Here is a 24,397-nt window from a genome sequence, read left to right on the forward strand (position 1 = left end):
TCCAAGAGGCCCATGGTGGTTCTGACAAGGACAGATCCAGAGCACATTCTAAAGCAAACACAGTTAACTCAGGACCAGTCACTCAAATAACTAGGAAAAAAAGAAACCTTTATTTACAACCATGGAAGTCCCACAGGAGTACACACAGCGTGCACAAACAAAATGAACCTGCAAGTCAAGAGCACACGTCAGTGTGCTGGCCTCAGTGTCCTATCCTCACCACCATCACCGTCACGTTGTCGGCTGAGCCCCGCTGCACTGCCTTGTTGGCCAGCCTGTTGCATGCAGCTTCATAGCGGGCATCAACAGCAGGCTTCCCTTCCCGGGTCTGGATCTTGTCATCCTACCAAAGGGATGGGATCTGAGTGAACAGGGCACCAGCCTCTGTCATTCTCTTAAGACACTGCAGCCAGGGCAGGGCCTGCTCTGTCCCTCACAGACTGGCAGGACAGTGCCTGGTGAGCTCCACAACAGGGCTTGTGTTGACAGGGTTCACAGATTACCCCTGACTCAGGGGTTGCGGGGCAATGGAAACAAAGCAGCTGAGACAAGTGGCACGCCCTCTAAGATGTCTCACCTCAAGGCAGGACAAGATGAAGTTCACAGCTTCTTCTGGGGTAAAGACCTTGAAAAGCCCGTCGCAAGCCAGCAAAATGAACCTAAGATACAGGGAAAAAAACAAGGGTCTCAGCAACAAGCTCCTGAACAAAGGTGACCTGAGAGTTCAGTGAGGAGTAGCTGGCTGCCTAATGTTAAGGAAAGCCCTGGTTCCACTCACTACCCTAAAAATTAAAGAATAATGGCACACATATGTGTAATCTCATCCTCTGGAGGTAGAGAGGGGTCATTCTGGCTACACAGCAAGTTTGACTCCAGTAGGGCAAGTTGTCTCAACAGACCCAAACCAACCAGGCTTGGTTGTCACACCTTTAGTCCCAGAGCTCAGCTGGCAGAGGCAGGTGGATCTCTAGGCAAGCTGGTGTATACAGTGAGACCCTGTCTACAAAAATAAAACAAGGGGCTGGAGAGATGGCTCAGCAGTTGGGAGTACTGACTGCTCTTGCAGAGAACCCAGGTTCAACACCCACTTGGCAGCTCACAACTGTAACTCCAGGACTTTACACCCTCACACAGACATATTGCAGGCAAAACACCCAACACATATAAAAAAAATAAAATGAAAATAAATCAAAAAACCAAATTAAACAAAAATCCTCAAAACCAATCCAGTAGCACTGTGCCTGTCCAACAACTCAATGGCCAAGAACATTTTAAAGCAATAGATTTTGTGTAAGGAAGCTGAAACTCTTTAAAATGAGTTGTGCTTTAAGGAGGGATGCTGTATACCACAAGAGGGACATTTTCCCCACCCGTAAGAAGAATCTCAGAGACCCCAGAATGAGATGCTGCATTCTGGTTCCTTAGGGACAATCATGGCAGCAGGTATGTAGTGAACATACCTGTGAGCCACCACAGGTCCAAGGATGGAGAACAAGCATCCTAAGGGAAGCATCCTTCACTGCTGAGGGTCTGAGATCCTAGAGTGGACATCCCCACTTTCTGGTCTGAACACAGCTCACTGTTCCCGAGATGCCCAGAGGAAGCCTCTGAGCATTTATGTTCTGTTGTGGAAGCCACTGTTCTCTTGGCCTGGCTTTAAAATAGCTACCTGCTTTTGTTTCTTAGCCTGTCCAGAGTCTCTATTTTCTGACAGGGCACATACCTAGCCATATTTTGTGAGCACACCACCTGAGGTTGAGACATGGTGGGGACAAGTCTAAGCAGGCTACTCTTTCCAGTATTTTTCAGACTCAGAATAGTCAATCACAGACATGGGCTTAGCACAGCACTGTCACTACACACTGCTGCTGTCATAGTTGTCCCTAAGGTGCCATGCTATGAGAGCCCAGAAGAGCCCAGGCAGATGGCCTGTCCTAATCTAGGGCAGGGAATGCCATAACCGTACAAGGGGCCTCCAGAAACACACTCCAATATCCCAGGATAACTGACAACGTAGCCTAGGCAGGCAGGTGTCAGAACATGGCTCTTCCCAGCAGGTCTGGAGGCTGTGCCTGGAGGCTGTACACACTACACGTGAATGAGTGGACATGGTCTGGATACTCTCTTTGGAATGGATGCCTCTAAAGCCTCTTAGCACAACCCCTGCATCCATCTCAATTTCTTCCTGACCACCATGGACCCCGTGAAACCAGACCCGTCTCTGTACTACAGAGCCAGGCACACTGCATACCCCTCCCCAACTTCCCCCAGCAAAGGCTGAACACAGATTGGAGGAAAGTCAGCAAGAGAAACAAGCCCCTGTATGTGTATACCCACACTTTTGGAGACCGTTTGCTTTTACCTGTCATTGGGGGTCAGTTGGCAGCGTCTGATATCAGGCACAGATGTGACCCCACAGCGCTTATACTGCCCATCTCCAATGGAACGTGATACCTCCAGCACGCCCAAGACACGCCCATCTCTGAAATGAAGGGAATAACGTCAGACTATCAGACTTGACTCCTCACAGGTCCCTGAAAGCAGAAACTGAGAGTCCACAATAGCTGAGTCTGACATTTCTTTTTGTTTAGTTTGAGACATGGTTTCTTTGTGTAGTCCTGGCTGTCCTAAAACTCATAGGCTGGCCTTTCAAGAGATCCACATGCCTCTGCCCTGAGTGCTGGATCAAAGGCACTCACCACCACCACTCAGCCTAACATTTCTTTATCTCCAGTGAGGCACAGACACAAACCGAGGTCATTCGGGTCTTGCTCCCCTCGGAGATGAGGACTACACAGCTATACACTAGCAGCAACAATGGGCACCATCCACCCTAACTGTTGATGGACTCAACAGTGAATCTCACCGCAATGCCTATACCCCTTCCCCAACCTCCCATGCCCAGTTATTCTAACAAGATGGTATGAGTCTATGCCCCTTAAATGACTACGCACACAGCCTGTGTGTGGGTGGCCAGGAAAGAGGGTGGTAAGCACTCTAACTGTTGAAGCTAGGCTCAGAGGATATCTGAGGCTATGGTTGCTAGCTGCTGAAGCACTTTCACACCAGTAGGGCTACAAGTTCACTCATGATAATCTCGCTCACACTTTTTTGTGAAGGAAAAAACAGATGACCTATAAATTGAAGAGGCACCTTAGGCAGACACTATGATCACGGAGAACCAGTGTAGTCAGTCACACTGCCCCAAGAACTATGCTAGCCCAGGCTCTCATATCGACTCCCTGGGCTCGGAGGACATAATTTTTAAGACTTACTAAATACCAAAGCAGTGTGGTGGTTTAGTATCCTTGAGGTTCCTAAGTCACAAAGGAGATGCTGTACAGATAGATAGGTGGGACAGGAAGTTCCTCCTGGGCTGGTGCTACAGTTCTGGAGGCAGCCTTAATTCCAGTCACCCCCAGTGACTCAGTTCAGCCACTCTGAATGAATGTTTTTTAATCCCTAAAGACTTCTGCTGTTTCCTGGGGAAAACAGAGCATTCTAGAATACAACTTATTAAACAGAACTGGAGTAATGGAAGTGCCTAGGAGCAGTGCTAACAGGAGCAGTACTGAACAAGAGCAGTGAGGGTGCTCGGCTTGAGAGCACCCATACAGGAAGCAGCCCCAAACTTAAGAGCCATGAGAGACCCTCTTCTGCAGCTCTCAGATCTTAGCTATGTGCAGAGCCTTCCTACTCCAAGTTCTCAAAAGCTAAGCCTCCTGCTCTTCCTGGGTCTGGGGCTCATCTGACTCCTGAAGAAAGTAAGAGACCACTCTCCTTTAGCTGTGGGAAAAGGGGAAGAATGCTCCACCCTGGAGAACAGCAGAAGCCCAAAGCCAGTGTGTGAACACGAGAATAGACAGCTATAAGCTCTGGTCCCCAAGGACCATGGCACTAGTGCTTAGCCCAGTCCCAGGTACACGATGCCGATGTACTGCAATGTCACTGTCTTCAGAAAGCCTGCCAGGCTAGACCCTTCCTTGTAAAAGAAAAGCAAACATCTCTTCATACGCCCAAAGGAAGCCCTGCTACACACTGCCTTCATTGTAATGAACTCACACTACTAACAGGCGAGTCTTTATGTCATTTGTCAATGGACACCACACTGCTGCCCCCTTGTGGCTACTGTTTAGGTGATGTAGAAATGGTTCTCACCCTTCCTAATGACCCTTTAGTACAGTTCCTCAGGCTGTGGTGACCCCCAATCATACAATTATTTTGCTGGTACTTCATAACTGTAATTTTGATACTGTTATGAACCATAATGTAAATATCTGATATGCGACCCCTCTGATCATGACCCATAGGTTGGGACCTGCTGGTGTACAGACTGTGGTGCCACATCCTGTGTGACCCCATGTATTCTGGCTGCCTCCCTCTATGCCCAGCAGCCATGCACAAAGCCTCCCAGCTCTCATACATTAGAGAAGAGAAAGCCTTCAGACTTCAAGTTCAAACACCCCAGCAGCTTAGCTAAAAGGACATTTTTGAACATTTTATCTCCAACAGAACAAAAAAACTTAAGGACAAATTATAGAAAGAACCAGAAAACAGGGTCACATTTAGAAGGCAATGTCCATGAAGTGGAAGGATGAAGTTCTCATTTCACCTCTGGGCACACAAGTGATCGACTCTGGTCACATGACCTTTGAAGACAGCGGTGAGTGAACTGAGGCGGTACGGCTGTAATACGTGACCCTCTGTGTCAGCAACAGCACACTCTGAAGGCATCCCTTTATTAACTAGAGAGAGTGCCTCACCACATTGCACAGGTGGACCTTGAACTCCTGAACTCAAATACTCTCCTGTCTCAACCTCCCAAGTACCTGAAAGTGCAAGTGTTCCCATACCTAGCTTTGAACCTGGTCTACTAACCACTAGAGACTTTCAGTGCCACAGCGCAATATATAAACTGGGTATGCTAAGGCAGGCCAATAATTCCAGAAGTGAGGAGCTGGAGGCAGGAAAATTACAAGTTTAAGGCCAGCTTTGGCTATAGACTCAGGTGAGGCCAGCCTGGGCTAGATGAGACCCTGTACAAAAACCAAGCAAGGGCAGTATGAGAGAAGCTCCCCAGACACACTGAAAATAGCTGAGTGGTGGTAAGTACTGACTTGAGACAGGTTTTGTCTTTCTGTTCAGCCAGGGAGACACTTTCTACCTTTACTGTGACACAGATGAACTAAGTTATTCATATGCACTGCCAGACTGAGAGTGGACCTTACTATGCACATTAATCCTCAATGGTGTGGAGACTGAGTTCCTGGGACCCCATAAATGCCCTGGATACCTGACATTCCCTCCAGCTTTCTGTATCCTCATGCGCTCTTCATACTGAGTTGGGTTGTGCTCTTTGCTGAGGCTTAAGGCTGCGTGCTTTTGACTTTCCTCATTATATCGACACAGGATTGCCTGGGAAGACAGAGATCACAAACCATGGAATTCAGTGAGCAGCATCTAGGACTCAGTCAAAGGGAGACTTACAATGATTTCACATTCAGTTGCCTGCTGACATACAGAAGCTCAGAGAATCCAGCATCAAAGAAATAGCAAATAGGAAAGTTGTTCTCACTCTAAGGGTGAGAAATCCCCAGTTTTGGTGTCAATTCTGTCATAATCCTTGCTGGCTGACTGTAGCCAATCTCTCAAATGGCCATTGTTGGTGGCATCAGTGACAAAGATGGGAGGCATTTAACAAATACCATGGCCAAAGTCAGAAGTCTGTGAGTTTTTCTGAGAGTTGAGGATACAGGCAAGCACAGCACACACTGCTCCCTGTTTGCTCCCATGGCCATGGTTACTGTGTCCCTTTCACAGAGGACACTGAAGCCCAGAGGAGTAATTTGCTTAAAGTCACATAAAGAACCAGGGTTCATACTGGGTCTGGGTATGAAGGATTGGGGGGTGGGGTGGGGGTGGAGTGACACATTTTTCCTCCTGTTCTGGTTTAGGTAACTTGTTCTAAACCTGTTCTACTTGTATACTTGTTTACTTATATACTAGAATTTGTCTATCGAGGCTCCTAGGAACCTCAGCTCCCTGAGGACAGGCTGTCACCTCCGTTTACAGCTGCATTTCTAGTGATGAGTCCCAGCCCTAAGCACCAGAGGAGGAGTTGTAGAGGCTGCTGAGTGTGAGTGGTCACTGGGAACTGAAGGACACAGGACTGGGTGGAAAGCAGCACGCTTGAACATAAGGCCACTCCCTACAGCACCTGACCTGTCCCTGGGCTCTCGTGCTGCAGAAGTGCTTGGCCTTGGACTTCCCTTTCACAGCTCTCAAGCTACTCTGCAGTCAAACCCCTTGGAAAGGTGGAGTTAATACTTTCATTCAATACCAACTATGTCATTAAAAATGAGGATCTAAGTTACCTGCACACAGATTTCATTCTAAACCACAGTGTCATTTAACAGTATGGCAAACAAAACATAACAAAACAAAAAACAAACAAAAAATCCCAATAAGACAAAAAACCCAAAAACAAAAAACAAAACAAAACAAAAAAACCCTAAATCCTATTGGCAGGGGAGACAGCATCTCGGTGTGAACCAGCCAGCTCCGGGCCCTCTGGGAGAACAGACGACCCTGGCTCAGTTGCTGAGTCCGTCCCAGGTGCACACTGGAACACTCCTTGCAGAAATCCCACTAGAAGGGAAGACCCAACCAGCCACCAACACTTTAACTTGCTTAAGTTCTCTCCTTGAGACATGCTGTCACCTAAGCAGGTGGCTCAGAGCCACATACCCGACTATCTCCAAGGTTGGCGATATACAGGATGTTGTCCACAGCCAGGACACACGTGGCAGTGGACCCGTCTTTCCAGGCAGGCTTCCTGGGGAAACACATCAGAAACGCAGTCACCACTCCTGGCGAGTGACCAGAGACTCATCTATAGAGCTAAGCAGCAAGTCTGCCGGGTAAAACAGATTGTATCCTCTGAGCTACTCCATAGTTCGGGTGTGGGTAGGGTCCCCAGATGCTCCTATGTCAAGGTTGGGGTCCCATGGTGACACTATTAGAGAGTACTGTGGCCCTCTAGGAGATGGGGCCTTATGAGAGATCTTAGGTCACTGTGAAAGTTTCCTCATAAGGAGCTGTGGAATCTTACTGCAAAGTCCTTCAAAGGGACTGTGGAGCTTGGGCCCATTTTCCCTGTCTCTTGCTGTCTGGCTCATGAGCACGCATGCTGAAACTCACTGCTACCATAGTATGCCACTCGAATCAAAGGTCCAAACTAACTGGGCTGCCCTATGCTGTGCCTCAAGTCCAGAACAGTAAGCAGAAACAAAGCTCTTTATTTTGGGCATGGAGGGGCCACATACCTTTGGTTCTCTCCAAAGGCAGGCAAAACTTTGACGTTTGAGGCCAGCCAAGGATACACAGTGAAACCCTCTCTCAAAACTAAAAACAAACACCAAACAATTCTTCCTAACATAGCCCATGCCAAGGGCTTTCATTACTGTGATGCAGAAATACACACATCTTTTTTTCCCCCTTCTTAATATGTACGAGTGTCTTGTCTGCATGTATTCAAGTGCATACCTGCTGCTCTTGGAGACCAGAGGAGGCCATTAGAACTGGAGTTACAGGAAACTGTGAGCCACCATGCGAGTGCTAGAAGAGGCAGCCTGTGCTCTTAACCACTGAACCATCCATCTCTACAGCTCCAACATACATTTTTCTAAAAAGCATTTTTTTCTGCTTTTTAAAAATTTATTTGCCTAAAAAAATTATTGTATGTGAGTGCATAGTGTGTGAGTGTGCATGTGTGTGTGGAGGGAATATCTCTTTTTACCCTATGGAACAGAACTCAGGGAATAAAAATTAGCAGCAATCATCCTGACTGGCTTCCCGCTGGCCCCACATCCTCCTTAATTAATGGTTGTAAGAGCTCACACATGGTGCTGGGTACTCCTGAGACAGAAAGCATTGGCTAAACAGCATCACAAGACCTGAGGGTGCTCAGGAAAACACCACGCACTGAGCATTCTGCATGGAGATACTCACTGGCTTGAAGCCTGTTTCAGGAACTCTTCATCGGTGTGCTTAAAAGTATCTAGCAGGCACCTCTTTACAGTCTTCTCCACACTGATTATATCTCCTGGTAGAGAAGGGTCAAACAGAGTCATCTTTCAAGAGGAGAAGGCTGCTGCCCACTCAGGTTCTGTTGGTCGTTTTCACATATAAACTATTTTCTAAGCATGTCCTTGTCAACAATCTACTTCCTCACCTGTAGGAGTGCCATGCAATTCTGTTGTACTGGTTTCCACAGCATGGAGGCAGACAAGACACTTAATCACATCCCAGACACTTAGCAAGCTAAGAAATGGTGCTTTATTTACACAGCCTCTTCTGAGCCCTAAGTTCACTCCTTTAAAAGCCTAAGACTTTTTTTTTGGTGACATAGACTTATGTAGCCCAGGCTTCAAACTTACTGTGCAGCTGAAAATGATTTTGGAACTGCTCATCTGCCTCATGAACCATAATACCCAGTATACAAGGTCCTGAGGACTGGAACTAGGGCCTCAGGCATGCTAGTCAGGTAAACTATCAACTGTGCAATATCCCCAAACCCATCAACGACGCTCTGCCAAAGCAAAACACCCAGTCCGACAGACTCAGCCAGCAAACAGCGCAGGCAAGTCAAACGTCCACAGGTTCAGTTCTCAGTCTCACCTTTAGGAAATTTCCTGATTAAGTTCTGGTGCAAATTCTGTGCAGCAAATTTCGAGGCTCGTATTCCTCCATGTCCATCAAACACAGCAAAGTATGAAACCCGAGTACTAGAAGAACGAATTAAAAGTTAATTATATCCCTAAAACAATGAACACACCTCTTCACTGAAGCTTGCTTTACTGAGTTTTGAGGTGGGGGCTCCATATTTAGCCCAGTCTGGCCTCCAATTACAGACCCTTGTGCCCTGCCCAGGTGTGCTGAGATTACTCACCACTCAGCTTCATTAAAGCTTTGGAGTCTCATCTCAAGCAATGAACATGAAATTCATTGTTGAGAGACCAGTCACACTGACATGCGGGAAAAGGTATTTAAGAGATGTAAGTAAGTTTCATCCATTTTAATTGTTAGAAGCTCAAATTTGAGTCCAGTATAGTAGCTCACACCTGTTATCCCAGAACACAGGAGGCTGGAGCATGAGAAATGCTAAAATTGTGAGTTGCAAGATCTGCCTGGCCTACAGAGTGAGACCTATCTTAAGACACAAAACAAAACATTTGTTTCAAAAACGAAGCTGTGGCTGGAGATGGCTCAGTGGTTGAGAGCACTTATTGCTCCTGCAGAGGACCCAGGTTCAGTTCCCTGCATCCATTACTCCAGCTCCCGGGAATTCAAAGCCTTCTTCTGATCTCTCTGGGTACCAAGCATGCATGTGGTGCATATACATACATGAAGGTAAAAACTTATACACATAAAATAAATAAAATTTATAAACTAAGCTATATAATTTCTCAGTGAAATTAGAATTCAGAACTTTTATCCCATTTAAATCAGACTTTTGTTAAACAAATGAAAAAAGTTACTTATCCAAGACTTGTCAAAAATGTTCATATGAACAAGGGAGAAGTTACAGGATTGTCGCTTAAGTGTTGATTAATATCTAACTTCAAAGCTTATGCTGAGCTTCTTATTCCTATTTCCTACCAACTTTTGTCAGAAAACCCAGCTAGATGGTTAACTGGGTAGTTTGGCTTGACAACCTGACAACCTGCATTCAATTCCTGGTACCCATGTAATAGTGGATGGAGAAAACCAACCCCACAAAGTTATCCACTGACAACTACACAGCACAGGTCCACCTGCATCATAAATGCACACAATAATTTTAATTTAAAACTACATCAGAAAGAAAACTATTAATGAGAAATGACATTTAGGGTTAAGATGAACTTTTCTTTCAAGCTTCTTTGCATTCCTTTGATCAGTAAGAGCACTTTTTAAAGGCTTCAGGTCCATGTGTGCACCGCTTTCTTTCTTCCAGGCCATTTTGACTATTTTGGTCTTTCTGTGCCCTCATTATCTTGTAAGACATTATGATCGACTCTCTCGCTCCTCTCTCTCTGTCTTCTTCTCTCCTCTCACTCTCTTCCTCTTACTCTCTAACCTTTCTTTTCTCTTTCTCTTTCCCCCTTCTCTCCTCTTGGCCATGGCCTGTCTGTCTGTCTGTTTGTCTGTCTCTCTCTCTCCCTTCTCTCTTTCCCTCTGCCTTTCTATAATAAAGCTCTAAAACCATTAAAAAAAAGACATTATGACCTATGAGAAAACAAGTCTCATCTGGCTTACAGCCTGCACTGTGCAATTGGTATTATCTGGGGATACTTCCTAAGGCTCTTCCTGGCTTTGAACCCACTATGTCCTTGTCTCCGTCATGATCGTTGGCTCTGCAGCAGCCATAATGACAAGCTGGATGACAGCTGCTAGCACACTGTATGTTAATGAACAACTACTGTCAGGGAAAACCACAGCATGCACAATATGCAGTTCTCGATTATAGAAATTACAGATGAAATATACAACTATGCAATGTATATAACAGAATGTTGGCAGTTATGCAATGTGCTATTGTCTGTTTCTTTTGGGTCTGAGAACTGATCAAAGGCTTCAATTCCATGTGTCTACTGCTTTTTTTCTTCCAGGTCATTTTGACTACTTTGGTCTTTCTGGGCCCTGATTATCTAGCTGTACAGCCTCTCCTAATGCCATGAGACTCTGCCGGGTTTGTTTTGGAGGCAAAGCCTTTTTGGTAGTTCTAAGACTTTCCAGGAACTCAACACCCACCGAGTGCTGGGAATTCAGGACAGAGCCACCATCATGTATCACCACACCCACACTTCCTGCAGAGTTTACTCACTGACTTACAATCCAGCCACTCTCTAGGACACAGAGTAAAAGCACTCAGCCCGAAGCTGATCAGTCCCCATGAGAGTACAACTGCCCCAAGTCCACAGCAGGGGAGACAGTTCCCACTCAGCGGCACTCAGATGCAACACTGAGGAAATCTAGGCTGGGCAGATCTTTGCTGAGGGGCAGTCCCTTGTTTAGCAATATAATATTCTTTTCTCTACCCACCAAATACCAATAGCCACAGCCTATTCCAAAAATATCCTCAGATGGTAACAACTATCTTAAAAATATTCTCCCATCTAAGATCCACTGATGCAAAAGGCAGGTTACTCATGGCATCAGTCTTTCTTGGAGAAGCATCTTCACACAGTCCAAAACTTAGAACAGAGGAGAAATGAGCACCACCAGGCTTGCTGGAATGTAAACACTCACATGAGAGACGGTGGAGGATTACACTCCTGAGTGATATCGTTCAGGATGACATGGGCATCCTGCATCTCCTCCCTCTCACCCTTCCGCTCTGCCACATAGCCTTTCAGACCAAAGATCACCGAAGAGGCTGGGGAAAGAAAACAAAAAGCCAATACAAAACTGTGCCTTACCCTCTAGAAGCCCTAGTCCCAGAGCAAATAAGAGGTACTACGGCAGCCTAGCTCAGCAACATCACAGTGGTACAAATAAGCAATATTCCCTCAAGGCATTTCCTTGTGGCTACAATTCAGGGTTCTGCCACAAAGCCTGGAGCTGTGACAGACATGTGAGCTGCACCTAAGGAGATCAGAGTCAAAGAAGTGCTGCCTCACACACTAATGGGGATGTGGGACTAAGGGTCAGGAGAAAGTGGTCCCCAAGGAGAAATTTAATCTGGTGACAATTTAATGAGGACACAAAAACTCCCATTTCTAAAAACTTCCAATCAGTAGAGTTGCCAACTATGCTGCTGGAGACCCTGAGGGTATGCATCTGCATGCTCTAGGCTGCCAACCATGGTAGCAGGCACTTTCCTTCAACTGAGAAGTGAGAGGGCAGGGAGTCTGCTGGAGCAGAATGGTGTCGCACTCAGAGGCCGCCTAGTTAAGTTCTCTACAGAGCTTCTAGAAGCGAAAGCGATGCCTTTGGCCATGTCCAGCAGCACTGCCACATTCGTGCCACTGCTCTCACTGAGGCAATTATTCGTAGACATGAAAGTTTTCAGTCATTTCTCTCCATCAGTACAAAAAAGGAAGTCTACAGCTATTTCTCCAAGTCAAAGCTAATCAAGAGTTTCTAAACAAAGACTAGTAGTCAGAAAGAATGGATGGTCATAAGTCAGCCATTTCTGAAGAGGACAAAGGAAAAAAATCCATCCTTTTCTATGCTGAAGAACAACATGGTTTCCTGTCAGGTCAGGCAAGTACATGAAAAGCAAAGTCAGTCTTACATATCATTTGCAGAAGGGGGCCACGCCCACCTCTTACACTCAGAGAAGTGCTACAGTTAGAAGCTGACACTGGCTTTGCTCTGGGATGTTTAAGGTATAAGAGCTGATACATTTGTTTTCAAACTGTCTGAAAACCTTTACAAACTTTCTTTTCCACAAGCTCTTCACCGCCATTCTTCTCCTCCTCAGGGGCTTTCCTCTTTGCTCCCTTCCCTTCAGTCTTCACCATCTGGGAACCTGATGTGGCAAGAGAACCTAGAAATGAAGTAAAGGCCAGACAGAAACAGCTATAGACTGCAGAGTTGCCAGCAGACCCAGCTCCATCCACTCTAGCCTACAGACATAACTGCACTTCAGGCAAGGACCAACACATACTGTGCCCAGGCTACAACTTCTGGTTAGAAAGCTAGAAGATAGGGCAACATCCACGCAGAGTCAAGGACCTAAGAGTCTCTGCCCTGGAGATTTCTCTGCAGCATAACTTTATATACACACTTAAACTTCTAGCCTGTAGCATATTCATGATATACTACATCCACAGACCCTTAGTGACTAACAGGGACATTTCCAAAAGCCGCAGCAAACTTGTATGTTCCTGAACAAGTCCAAACAAAACACACTCCTAAAAGGCTTAAAATGAGTTAAAAGGTAGGCTCTACCTGAAAAGCACAGAGCTGCTGGAGCTGCCCCTACCTCTCTATCAAGCAAACCTAGCTGCTCCAGCAGCACTCGTGTGGGGAGACCATAAGGTCTGGCTTCAGTTTCTAATCTTCCAGCCACAGTTTCTTCATAACACGGTGAGAGTATGCCCTCCAGAGACTGTGTGAACATCGATAGGGACAAGAAATAAACCAGCCACTGTGGTGCCAGTTACACCAAATGTCCCTAAATGCTCTCTGTAGCCATTCATTCAACCTACTTCTTAGGAAAAAGAAGAAAAAGCTCTGTGCTAAGATTCATCTCCTGGCAAAAGAGCATATCCACAATGGTATTACAAAATGCATGACACACTGCATAAAAAGAGCAACTTAACGAGAAAATGTCATGACATTTTAAGTCTCCTCAGTGTCTCTCCATCAGCATCACCTGCTTACTGTTTGGGCTCCAGTTTTCCTTTCTGTATCCTTTCTAATTGCAAAACAGAGAAGTACACTGCTATTAAGAGCCTCTAGGTGAGCCCCACTGCACCACAGGACGCGGTCTATATGTTAAAGACCCTTCACTAGGCCCTGTCTCACAGACGCACATGGTCAACCCTCACAGACCATCTGCCCTCTTGGGAAGATCAGTTTTCCAATAAATCCAAAGTACTGAGTACCAAATTATACACGCTGTGTTAAGTCTTCTAATGAGGACCAATACAGACTGAATTATTTTAAAGTTAACTCTACAAAAACACTTGATTTGCATATTACCCTCATATAATTAAGAGCACTGACTCTATTAGGAAAGTTTTCAAGGCTGACTGATAGAAGCATGCTGCAGTTTTTCATACGAGTCCCTAGTCCTGAAAACTTTGGGATTCTCATAAAAGACAATTAAATGCTCTTTTTAAAAGCAATCCTACTGATTTCACAGGGATTAAAAAAATATTTAGAAAAGTAGTAAATATTCTATTTGGCAACAAATGAAACTTTTAACCACAAAAAAACAGGACCACCTGCAGCCTCTCCCCAGTCCCCACACAGCAAAGAGGCTGTCAGTTAGATGGAATAATCAGTCTGCAGCTATAACAGTGCACCCATCACTCTTCCCTTCTGACAGAAAACAGAGCACTGTCATGTGGGGACATAAGGCAAATCAGAGTAACAAACTGAAAATGTAAAAAGTTAATATGAAAGTTCAGAGTGAACTTTTGACCTTTTAAATGATGGTTATTATTTTGAGACATGGTCTCATTACATAGCCCAGGCTAGTCTGGAACTCAAGTTCCTTCTGCTTTAGCCTTCTGAATAGAGATTACAGGCAGGAGTCACATGCCTGGATCTTAATTCTTATTGTATTTGTACTTATATTTATGAGTATACTGTAGCTGTCCTCAGACACACCAGAAGAGGGCACCAAATCCCATTACGGATGGCTATGAGCCATCATGTGGTTGCTGGGAATTGAACTCAGGACCTTTGGAAGAACAGTCAGTGCTCTTAACTGCTGAGCCATCTCTCCAGCCCCCTGGATCTGAATTCTTAAAAAAAATCAGCCTAGCTGGTAAAGGCAAAGTTAAGGACAAGAAACAAAATGGCTGATACAGTACTGAAGTCTCTAATCTCAGCTTCTATCTGAGCATGTCTGTTCAATTTTAATAGACCTCATCTATACTATACTTTAACGTCATTCAAAATCCTGCTAAAACCTGTGCACACAGTTTACATAGTGGCACAATAAGGGTTATCCAGCCACACCTCAAAACTGTTTGCCTACCTGAATTGCCACTGGCAGCAGGCGGAAGATCATCAAAGAGTAAAGGTCCCCCAGAGCCTGAAACACAGAAGAACCCAGAGTGAGTCCATGATGACAAACCAGGCTTCGGTTCAGAATCCATCCCACCAGGACACCTATGCAGCAGCTTATTGAGACAAATTCAGAACTTGTGTCAATCCAGTGCATCTCAGTCTGCAGGGAATAATATATCCGGAACCTATTTTAAAGTCCTATGATTTCAAAGGAAATAGAAATGCTGTCTTAAATGAGCTGAATTTCACTGCAACTAGTAACATACTGTAAACTGAACCAGAGACAAGGCTCGTCCTGTTTATGCAGCACTTCTCAGAGCTACCTACTGCAGGTCTTTCTGCCTTACCTGAGGCCATGGGTTCAAAACTTAAAGACAGCCAACACCTAAAACATCTGTGTGTTAAAAATGGGGGAAAGGGAGAAAGATTGAGACAACTACAATCCCAGGATGAGTAGACGTTGACACACACCTGGGAAAGCCTGAAGACTGTACCTGAGTCAGTACTGCTGGCCGGGGGCAGGTCCTCAAAGAGCACGGGTCCTTCCTGTGCTTCCTTCCCTGAAACAGAAAACCTGTTTTTAGAGAGATGGCCACCCAGGATAAACTTCTACAGGGAACACACCTGTGCCCACTCCTGATATGAGGTATACTGCTGTGAGTTACAATTTTCTCTTTTCTGTTAAGCAGACATATTTTTAAAAAAATCTTGTCAGGACAGCTATTTACTATAGAAGGCCTGTTTCCAACAGTCACAGTCCATATAAAAACAATGAAATGACACCCTAGCAGGTGCCCAATTTAAAACATATTTGGATTTTTCCTTTTGGGGGAGAGGGGTCAGGGGTTTTACAATAGCCCTGGCCTGAAACTCACAATGAAGACCAAGCTGACCTCACACTCACAGAGATGCTCTTGCCTCTGCCTCCTGAGTGTTGGGTAAAAGGTCTATGTTTGCTGCCACAGCTCTTCCTCCCCTTTCTTTTCTAGCCCTAATATTAAGTGTAAAATGCATGCTAAGTGTGTTCTACCACTGAACTACACACAATATACCCTGGTTCCTAAAATATTCCCTCAAAAGAGAATCACTGAAAGAGAAAAGATGACTTTGTACCTCAAGGCAGAGCTGAGAAGCAGAGGTGCCTTCAGAGGCCCCTGGGAACTGCTGAATGCTAGCTGGTGACTTGTGCAACAGGAGAGAATCTAGTATGACTTGGTGTCACCAGCAATATGAGTCTATGGAGAGCTTATCTCACAGCTGAAGAGGACAGGCCTCAGAAGAAAGCCAAGGAATGTTTCTGGTTTTTCTTTTCTTTTTAATCTAAAAAGCTGAAGATTGCTAGGTGTGGTGGCGCATGTCTTTAATCCTAGCACTCAGGAGGCAGAGGCAGGCGAATTTCTGAGTTTGAGGCCAGCCTGGTCTACAGAGTGAGTTCCAGGACAGCCAGGGCTATACAGAGAAACCCTGTCTCGAAAAAACAATCAAATTCAAAACAAAAAGCTGAAGATTAAATTCTAGATGTCTTATGTCCCATTATCATTTTTCACATAAAATGTAATCATTATTCCTTACTCCCCAGCTTCTAAAAGTCTTCCAAAATTCTACTTAAACTATTAAACATATGAGCTGACAAACAAGAATCTAGAGAAAAATATCCTGATGGTGAGGGGTAAGCAGACTCCTGACCTACATTTCCCAGACTCAGTTATGCAGTATCACTGGCAGCCCAATGGTATTAAGTGGGAAACTATCAAAAGAATTCGTTTTCAACTGCACACCATTCTAAGTTAGTGTAGAGAGACTTGTGGTATCCCTAGCCCCTACCCACTGTGCATCTCCTCATCCAGGCCATCTCTGCTCTCCCCGCTGCCTGTCACTGAGTCCCTCAGAAACCATTAATGATTAGTAGCCATTTGGGGGGTTGTCAGAGTGACTGCCATAGAATTACACAATCTATATTCAAGCAACTTTTATTTTACTTAAGAAATGTCCCCAAAACACACACAAATTTAAATTTATTTTTAAATTATTTATTTAATTTTATGTGTACAAGTGTTTTGCCTGTAAGTATGTCTGCCTGTCCATCATGTGCATGCCTGATACCCAAAGATCAAAAGAAGGCCTTTGAAGCCTCTGGAACTGGAGCTGCAGGTGGTTGCAAGCTACCATGTAGGTGCTGGGAATGGAACCTTGTGTCTTCTGTAAGATCAAGAAGTGCTCTTAGTCACTGGGCCAATCTCTCAAGCCCCCAAAACACACTCTTATTATGGCATGATTATTTTATTATTCATTTCTGTCAAGCTCTCACACAAGTACAGGGAAGAACATAGTGTTTTACAGAATTTTTTAGCATCTATAGGTTCTCAGAATGTATATATAGCTGGGTATAAATGACTACTATACAGTATGCTTACCTCCTATGGTGCTCTTGCAGAGGCTCTGGGTTCAATTTCTGGCACCCACAGACCCAAGACAGACCTCGTTCTACTGTCTGTTTCTTAGACATGTAAAATACCCTCATTTATATCAGTTCACTTAAATAAATGTATATTCTTCAAGAGGTTTATGATCACGATTTTGTTCTCCATATAAAGATGAGATGGGTATCAATTCTCCTTACACATGTGTCTACATGTAAGTATGCTTACATGCTGTGTGTGTGTGTGTATGTGTGTGTGTATGGAGGACAGAGGTAGACTCTGGCTGTCTTATTTGATCTCTCTCCACATTATATATTGAGGCAGGATCTTTTGAAGTTAGAGCTTGCTCATTTGGCTCAGCTAGTAGCCAGTTTGCTTCAGAAATCCATCTCTGCCCCCGAGTCTTGGGATTACATGTAGACCTCATCATGCTCACCCTACATTTACATAGGCAGTGGGATCTGAACTCATCTTCATACTGTGTGGCAAGCACTTACCCATCCCTGTAGCCTAATTCTTTTCTTTAAAACAAAAGTAGAATCTATCATTCCAAAGAAAGAAATGTCTTGGGGATATTTAGAAGTGCCTAAATAGGGCTGGAGAGATGGCTCAGCGGTTAAGAGCACTGACTGCTCTTCCGGAGGTTGTGAGTTCAATTCCCAGCAACCATATGGTGGCTCACAACCATCCGTAATGAGAAACAAATAATAATAATAATCCTATGGGCCGGAGCAAGCTGGCTGGAGTAAGAGGGAGAAGGGAAGGGGAGGAAAAAAAAGAAGTGCCTAAACACACACACATCCATCCCCTAAAGCTAACAAAATCTCTTTTATTTTATTGTCATACAACAACCCTTAGGATTCTAATCCTCAGGATTCCCCCAACAAGCTAAGGAATCACAAATGTTTTCAGTTTTCTCACAAGACACAAATGTATGGAAACAGTGGGCAAAACTGCCCTTCACTGTCCCCAGCTACCCTTGGGGTCAATGAGGCACTACTTCTGGAACCACTCTAATATCCAAAACCAGAGATGATTGCTGTCTTACACAAACGTCATTTTACCCAAACAACCCACCAACATTATCCTCTATATGTCACACCATCTCTAGAATACTTGTGCCCAGCACACAGTAACTACTACAAAAATGGCCCCTAGACTGTGTCATCTAAGCAAGGATAACTAGAAACCAGTCTGCACATGCTTACTACAGCTTCTAAAAATCTGTTTCAATTTGTGGTACACTGACTCCACAAGTATAGAACCCACAGATACAAGAGAGCTAACTCCACTCTAAGAAGCAGAACACTAAAGAGTACTTACTCTAAGTATTAATTCCTCTACAAACCCCTAATATTCTCTCAGCTCACTTCCAAAGGTCTAACAATCAAACACCCATTCCCCTGACACTCAAAACTGTATCTGGTTGGGGATGATGAGATAGCTCAGTAATTTTCCTCTTGCAGAAGACCTATGTTCAATTCCTAGCGCCCACATGGTGGTTCACAACAATCCATAACTCTAGTTCCAGGGGATCCCACACTGTCCTCTGATCTCTGGGGGCACCAGACACACATGTAATATACATACACACAGGCAAAACACCCATATAAGTCTTTTAAAAAATTAGATAATTAGGACAACTTATTCAGTGGGCCATGACAGCAGCGGGCCCAGCCTCTTAGGGATAGGGACGTGTAAATTACAGCATGGAGGCCAACCTGAGCAGCAGCCCTCCTCATCTAAGCATGGTTTTTCCACTACCGTTGTCCAACAGGAAAAGTCTTTGCATAGCTAACAGGTGTATCTTCAGTTCTCACAGGCACTCCTCAGAGCAGATGTCTTGCTTCATGCCAGTCTAGTCCCTCTTCAGCCATAACACTGAGTGTTCAAACAGCACTGTCACTAATGGACAGTACGTTGCTCTCTCTCTCTCACCCTAGAATGCCACCAGAGGTACTTAATTAAACAAAGAGAGACTACCTTCCCATCTTACTGGCCACAACTGAGAATGAGCTGTAAGATGAAATTCTCACTGCTTGTAAGGCACTATATTAAGGGCTCTAAATGCTTTAACTCAACTGATTACTATAAGGATCCTATAAGGTACTGTTACTACTCCAAGAGAAGGAAGCTGAGACACCAAGGCCAAACGCCTGCCCAAGATGAGTGGGCTATGGGGAGTGGAGACTCAAACCCAGCTGGTGGACTCCCCAGTGTGGGCTCTAGTTGAGCACCTGTCTTAGACTTCAACCAAGACTACACTTACCCTTACAGTTCTACAGCACAACCCCAAGCTGGCTCATGAGGACCTCTTTAGTCATCCTGCAGATCATCAGTATGGTCAAACATGTTTGTATCTGGATCCTTTAAAATGTCCTATAGGTTATAAATACTACATTTGATCTTAGACAATGGATGTGGGTCATATATATTATACTATGGAACTTTTCATTAGCCCAAATTTTGCACTGTTTTGAATAAACAGAAATCCAAACTATGTGAACTACAGTTGTCAGCTACCACCAGACAATATGCAACTTTGATCCATAACACCAACGGGAATGAACTGTGCACCTTTCCAATCACAGCTAGTATTATCCATCCCCTTCTCCCCATCATTTATCCAGGCTCTACATCTTCTGGATATTATATATTGTGATAAGACCTTTTTTGTCATTTGTCTTCTGGAGACAGTGTTTCACTATGTAGCCTGACTGTCCTGGAACTTCTGTGTAGAGCTAGACCAGCCTGGCCTTGAATTTAGAGATTTGCCTGCCTCTGCCTACTAAATGCTAGGATTAAAGATGTGTACTAAGGGGTTGTCTTTTTATTAATCCTGTGAATCTTTCAATCATTATGCATAACTATATTAACCCTTCAAAACATATATTGTCATTCTTTCCTCAGTTCACTTAACTATGACTTACTTTTTTTCTTGCATATACCCTAAGTTCTAGAAGTAATGTTTTCTTCTGATATTTTAACCTTTATGTTTGTATTTCCATTTCTCAAATAAATACTCATGTGACCGTGTCAGTGTATATACGAGTGTGTGTAAAGGCTAGAAGCCTATGTCCGCATACTTTAATTGCTGAGATTATAGACATGTGTCTTCACCCCAGCTCCTAAATTACATACGTTTAAGTTACTCTAGTGAGCAAATAGCCCTTGACAATTAAACATCAGTTTTATTTGAGGTGCTAAGGACTAGACTCAATATTTTTCATGCTAAGTACGTGCTCTTGTGCTGAGTAATAGCACTAGGCTGATCGTCAGGTGCTCTGTCTTGGTACCAGCTCTGGACCCAGGGCCTTACACATGCTAGGTAGGTAGGTGTCTACCATGTGCTCTCGCTCTAGCCTGACCAGCAGCTTTGAACAAAATGTTCTAACAAGCAAACAAGTGAACCACTCTATGTAACCAAACAATCTATGTCAGCATTTTATGTATCTATAAGTTCCACTACTGATAGAAAATAAGTATAATTCCTTTCTGCAAAAGATTGTTATTTTAAATTGATATACTCAACTATCAAAATCTTTTAAGTCCTGGAGTGAAGCCGGAATTCAGTACAATATCTGTAGACATAAAACACATACTTTCTACATACTTATTCCAGGTTATAAAAATTTGTCTTGTGGGTATGAAGATGTGATACAAAAAAAACAAAAGAATGAACCAAAAGATGGCTGCTGTGCTGAGTGGTGGCATCATCCGCCACACACCTCATACTTTCTACAGAATCAGTGCAACTGCCCCTTTACGTTGTGGTTACAGTGCAGATCCTAGGGATGTCACCAGCCATCATCTACAAATCCCTGACTATAGAATCGAACCTGGGCCATGCATTCTACCAAATGCACCGGTTCTCTTTATTCCACATAGTATCTGCAGGAGGCATCACTTATTACACACATTTGCCAGCGGTTCCTGAAGGTCAAAGGCAGTGCAAAGCTTGATCTGAAGACACAGCAGTTTCCATTGTCCACACATCTTCCTATCGTATGTGAAAATGACTAGACTTATTTTTTAATTGCTCCCAGTACTATTTTGGAAAATTTGTTATACTGACCCATGCATGAGTAGGGTCAGTATGCGATTTAGTCTTATTCTTTTTTTTTTTTTTTAAAGATTTATTTATTATATGTAAGTACACTGTAGCTGTCTTCAGACACTCCAGAAGAGGGTGCCAGATCTCGTTGCGGATGGTTGTGAGCCACCATGTGGTTGCTGGGATTTGAACTCTGGACCTTCGGAAGAGCAGTCGGGTGCTCTTACCCACTGAGCCATCTCACCAGCCCCGATTTAGTCTTATTCTTATGACTACATAACAACCAACACCATTTACTAAAGCAAAGTATGGTGTTGGAACATGCTCTGAGAATGGAGTCCTGTGAGGAGAATTCTAAGTGCCTGTGAGAAAACAAGACAAGAGTCTTGTGACCTCAGTTTCTTCAAAACACATAATTATTCTTGGAATGTGTTTGTGTGTGTGTGTGGCCCTCCCCCCCCCCCCCGGGTGTAGTGGATAGGAGCGAGTTTATTTCAGATTACTCAATATGTTTGAGGGGTAGAGGGGGAGAAAGGGAGGGAGGGAAGGGGCATGGGGAGGAGGGCACGGAGACCAGGATGCACCCTCTGCACGTATCTGCTAAGTCCCAAGTTGAGTTGTAAGATTTTAGGTCATGTCAAGAGAGCCTTGACCACGGAGAAGACCCAAAATAACTTTGGATAAAAAGCAATAGGGACTACTAATGATGACAGATTTCCAGGCACACCTGGCAATCCAAACTCTGGTCCGAGCACATTCAGACACAGGTTATACTCCAGTGACAGATGCAAGGCTGCCTGTATGAGGCCAGCTTTACTCACAACTGTAACGGTGGTTATCTTCAAAAAGCATGGCTGAATCAAATTCACAGTCTCAAGGCCTAGTTAGAAGCTCCTGTACCATCAGAGTGGTTGGCGGGGGTACATAACGGTGCCACTACCAGGAACAACTGCAAAAGGAGGACACTACAAAGCATCTCAGGAGTCTGGAGGTGCGCAGGTTAAAAACCAAAGCACAGGTGTGAAGAGGACAGGTCAATACCTTCTCATGACCCCAAGCTCCAGCATTCTTCCACGCTAGCCCGTCCCGCTCTGCCAAGCTGGTGATCTGAGCCCTCCCACTTTTGAACATTGTTTCCTTGCCTAGAATCTCTGGAAACCATCAGCCAAAGCCCTCGCTAAAGGCCGCCTCCTTCCCCGGTCTTTCTCACTAGTCTTCGGGTACCGTTACTCCGGACGCTTGGCGTTTCCCACGGTTTTTAACCTATGCCTCTGCGATCAGAACTGAACGCTCTGAAGGCAAAGGCTGGGTCCTCTTCACCATCCTATTCCCTGCCAAAGACCTTCCCAAAACGCGGGCTGCAGACGCCACCCCCCACCCCCGGCCCCGGTTATCTAGCCATAGCGCCCTGCATTGGCTGTGCAGGCGCCCCGCACCAAGGGGCTGGGAGTCGGAAACTTGTTAAGTTCTCGGGGTTTCCAGGACGCAAACAGGCCCGGGACCAGGACATTCCGCTGGGAGTCTTGCTGTGGCCAAATTAAAGCCAGAGTGCCTCGACCCTTCGGCGCGGGACTTCATGCGTGTGCCACGCGAGGCCTGGACAGGGACCGCGCGGTCGCTGCGGCCTCGGGAGCCACAGGCCGAGACTGAGGCGGCGGTGGCGCGAAGATGGCGGAGGCAGCGCATCCCGGCGCCGCCCTTTTTCCCCGCGCCGCTTACCGGCAGATGGCCGCGGCGCGCGCTCGGGCTCCGGCAGGTCCCCGAAGAGGTCCATGGCGGCGGGGCAGTGGAGCGGAGGCTCCGCGCTACCCTGGGCGGCGGCGGCGGCGGCGGCGCCGTCACTCACCGCTGGAGACCCTGCCAATCGCGCGCCGCGCAGCCGCCGCCCCAGAGTGCTACGCGCGGGGGCGGGGCGGGGTGGGCTGCGCAAGCGCACGGGCGCTCTTGGCCTGGGCATTAGGTCCCGTGATAAATTGTTATGGCGTTTCCCGGGAAAGAAGGGAGGAGTGGCGCCGAGCCTGATATCCAAACAGGCTTTTGGCCGGAGAGGCGGGTCTGCACCTGTCCACTGTTCCCTGTGACGGAGCAGGCAAAGCACCTTCTGACCGCCCGGGAGCAGGATGGCGCCCAGCGGGGTCTCAGCTGTCCCACTGGGATAGAGACCAGAAAAAAACACCATCACTGGCCAAGCCACAAAAGTGTCAAACATCCCTCATCTCAGCCACCAAATTGCTGCCGCTTTACCAATTACAAAGTTGTGCTGTGTATTTTCCCTGGTCTCAGAAAAGAGCCACTCATGGAATTAATTCCTCTTCCTACCATACAATCCACATAGACTTCACTTCCTTAAAGGTACCCAAATTTATTGGCTACACACCCCAATCCTATCAGTCCTTTCCAACACCACCTTACCTGTTTTTTTGTTTTGTTTTGTTTTGTTTTTTTGTTTTTTTTGGTTTTGCCTGTGTTGTGTGGACTTCTTGGTGCAGTAGGTAACAAGTCATTGCTTCCTTGCAAATGTAAACCAGATATTCTCTAGCTGCAATAGGTGGATCCACCCAGCTGACCTCCAAGCCACTGTTTGAAGTCTCTACTGCACTCAGACAGAACTGTCTCTTCCTTGACAGATGTAGGATTTTGAAATAACAGTACTTTGTCTCTTGTCCATATGTCTCACACACTTCTCAGCCCCTCCCAACTTGACATCACTCACTATGTCTTTAAAGCAGCTCTTGCTAAGTGTCTTAGGGTTTCCATTGCTGTGAACAGACACCATGACCTAGGTAACTCTTATAAAAGACAGCAATTGGGGCTGGCTTACAGGTTTAGAGATACAGTCCTTTATCATGGCAGGAAGCATGGCAGCATTCAAGTAGGCACGGCGTTGGAGGACCTGAGAGTTCTACATTTTCATCCAAAGGAAGCCGGGAGCAGACTTTCCTCAAGCAGCTAGAAGGAGGGTCTTGAAGCCCATCCCTAAAGTGACACACTTCCACCAATTAGATCACACCTCCTCCAACAAGGCCACACCTCCTAATAGTGCCACTCTGAGGGCCAAGCATATTCAAATCACCACACTAAACTTGATTTCCCACTCCTGCAAATAGACTCGTCGGCCATTATTCCACATGAATTCTGGCAGTGTTTGCCATGTGGCCTATCTTTCCCTCATATGTATGGACATCTCTCC

The 24,397-nt window shown here is 45.4% G+C and overlaps 1 protein-coding gene across 5 annotated transcripts; it reads right to left on the reverse strand.

The window, feature by feature from the left end:
* Positions 1-91: 91 nt before the first annotated feature.
* On the reverse strand, positions 92-23,095 carry Ilkap (ILK associated serine/threonine phosphatase). 5 transcript variants are annotated; one of them, XM_021158509.3, is made up of 12 exons: positions 22,927-23,095; positions 15,228-15,293; positions 14,702-14,758; positions 12,416-12,517; positions 11,293-11,419; positions 8,680-8,786; positions 8,011-8,104; positions 6,748-6,835; positions 5,294-5,415; positions 2,363-2,482; positions 578-659; positions 92-343 (listed from the first exon to the last, which is right to left on the reverse strand). In XM_021158509.3, exons 1-12 carry the CDS (start codon positions 22,979-22,981, stop codon positions 203-205), a joined length of 1,161 nt encoding a protein of 386 aa, XP_021014168.1. In that variant the 5' UTR covers positions 22,982-23,095; the 3' UTR covers positions 92-202. The 5 variants fall into 5 exon arrangements, with proteins under 5 accessions (XP_021014168.1, XP_021014162.1, XP_021014176.1 ...); XM_021158503.3 differs by having other exon boundaries at positions 12,416-12,535; XM_021158517.3 differs by lacking the exon at positions 12,416-12,517.
* Between the last annotated feature and the right edge of the window lie 1,302 nt (positions 23,096-24,397).

This window comes from Mus caroli, unplaced genomic scaffold, assembly GCF_978045245.1.
Source record: "Mus caroli unplaced genomic scaffold, Mus_caroli_1 scaffold_1, whole genome shotgun sequence".
NCBI classification, from domain to species: Eukaryota; Metazoa; Chordata; class Mammalia; order Rodentia; family Muridae; genus Mus; species Mus caroli.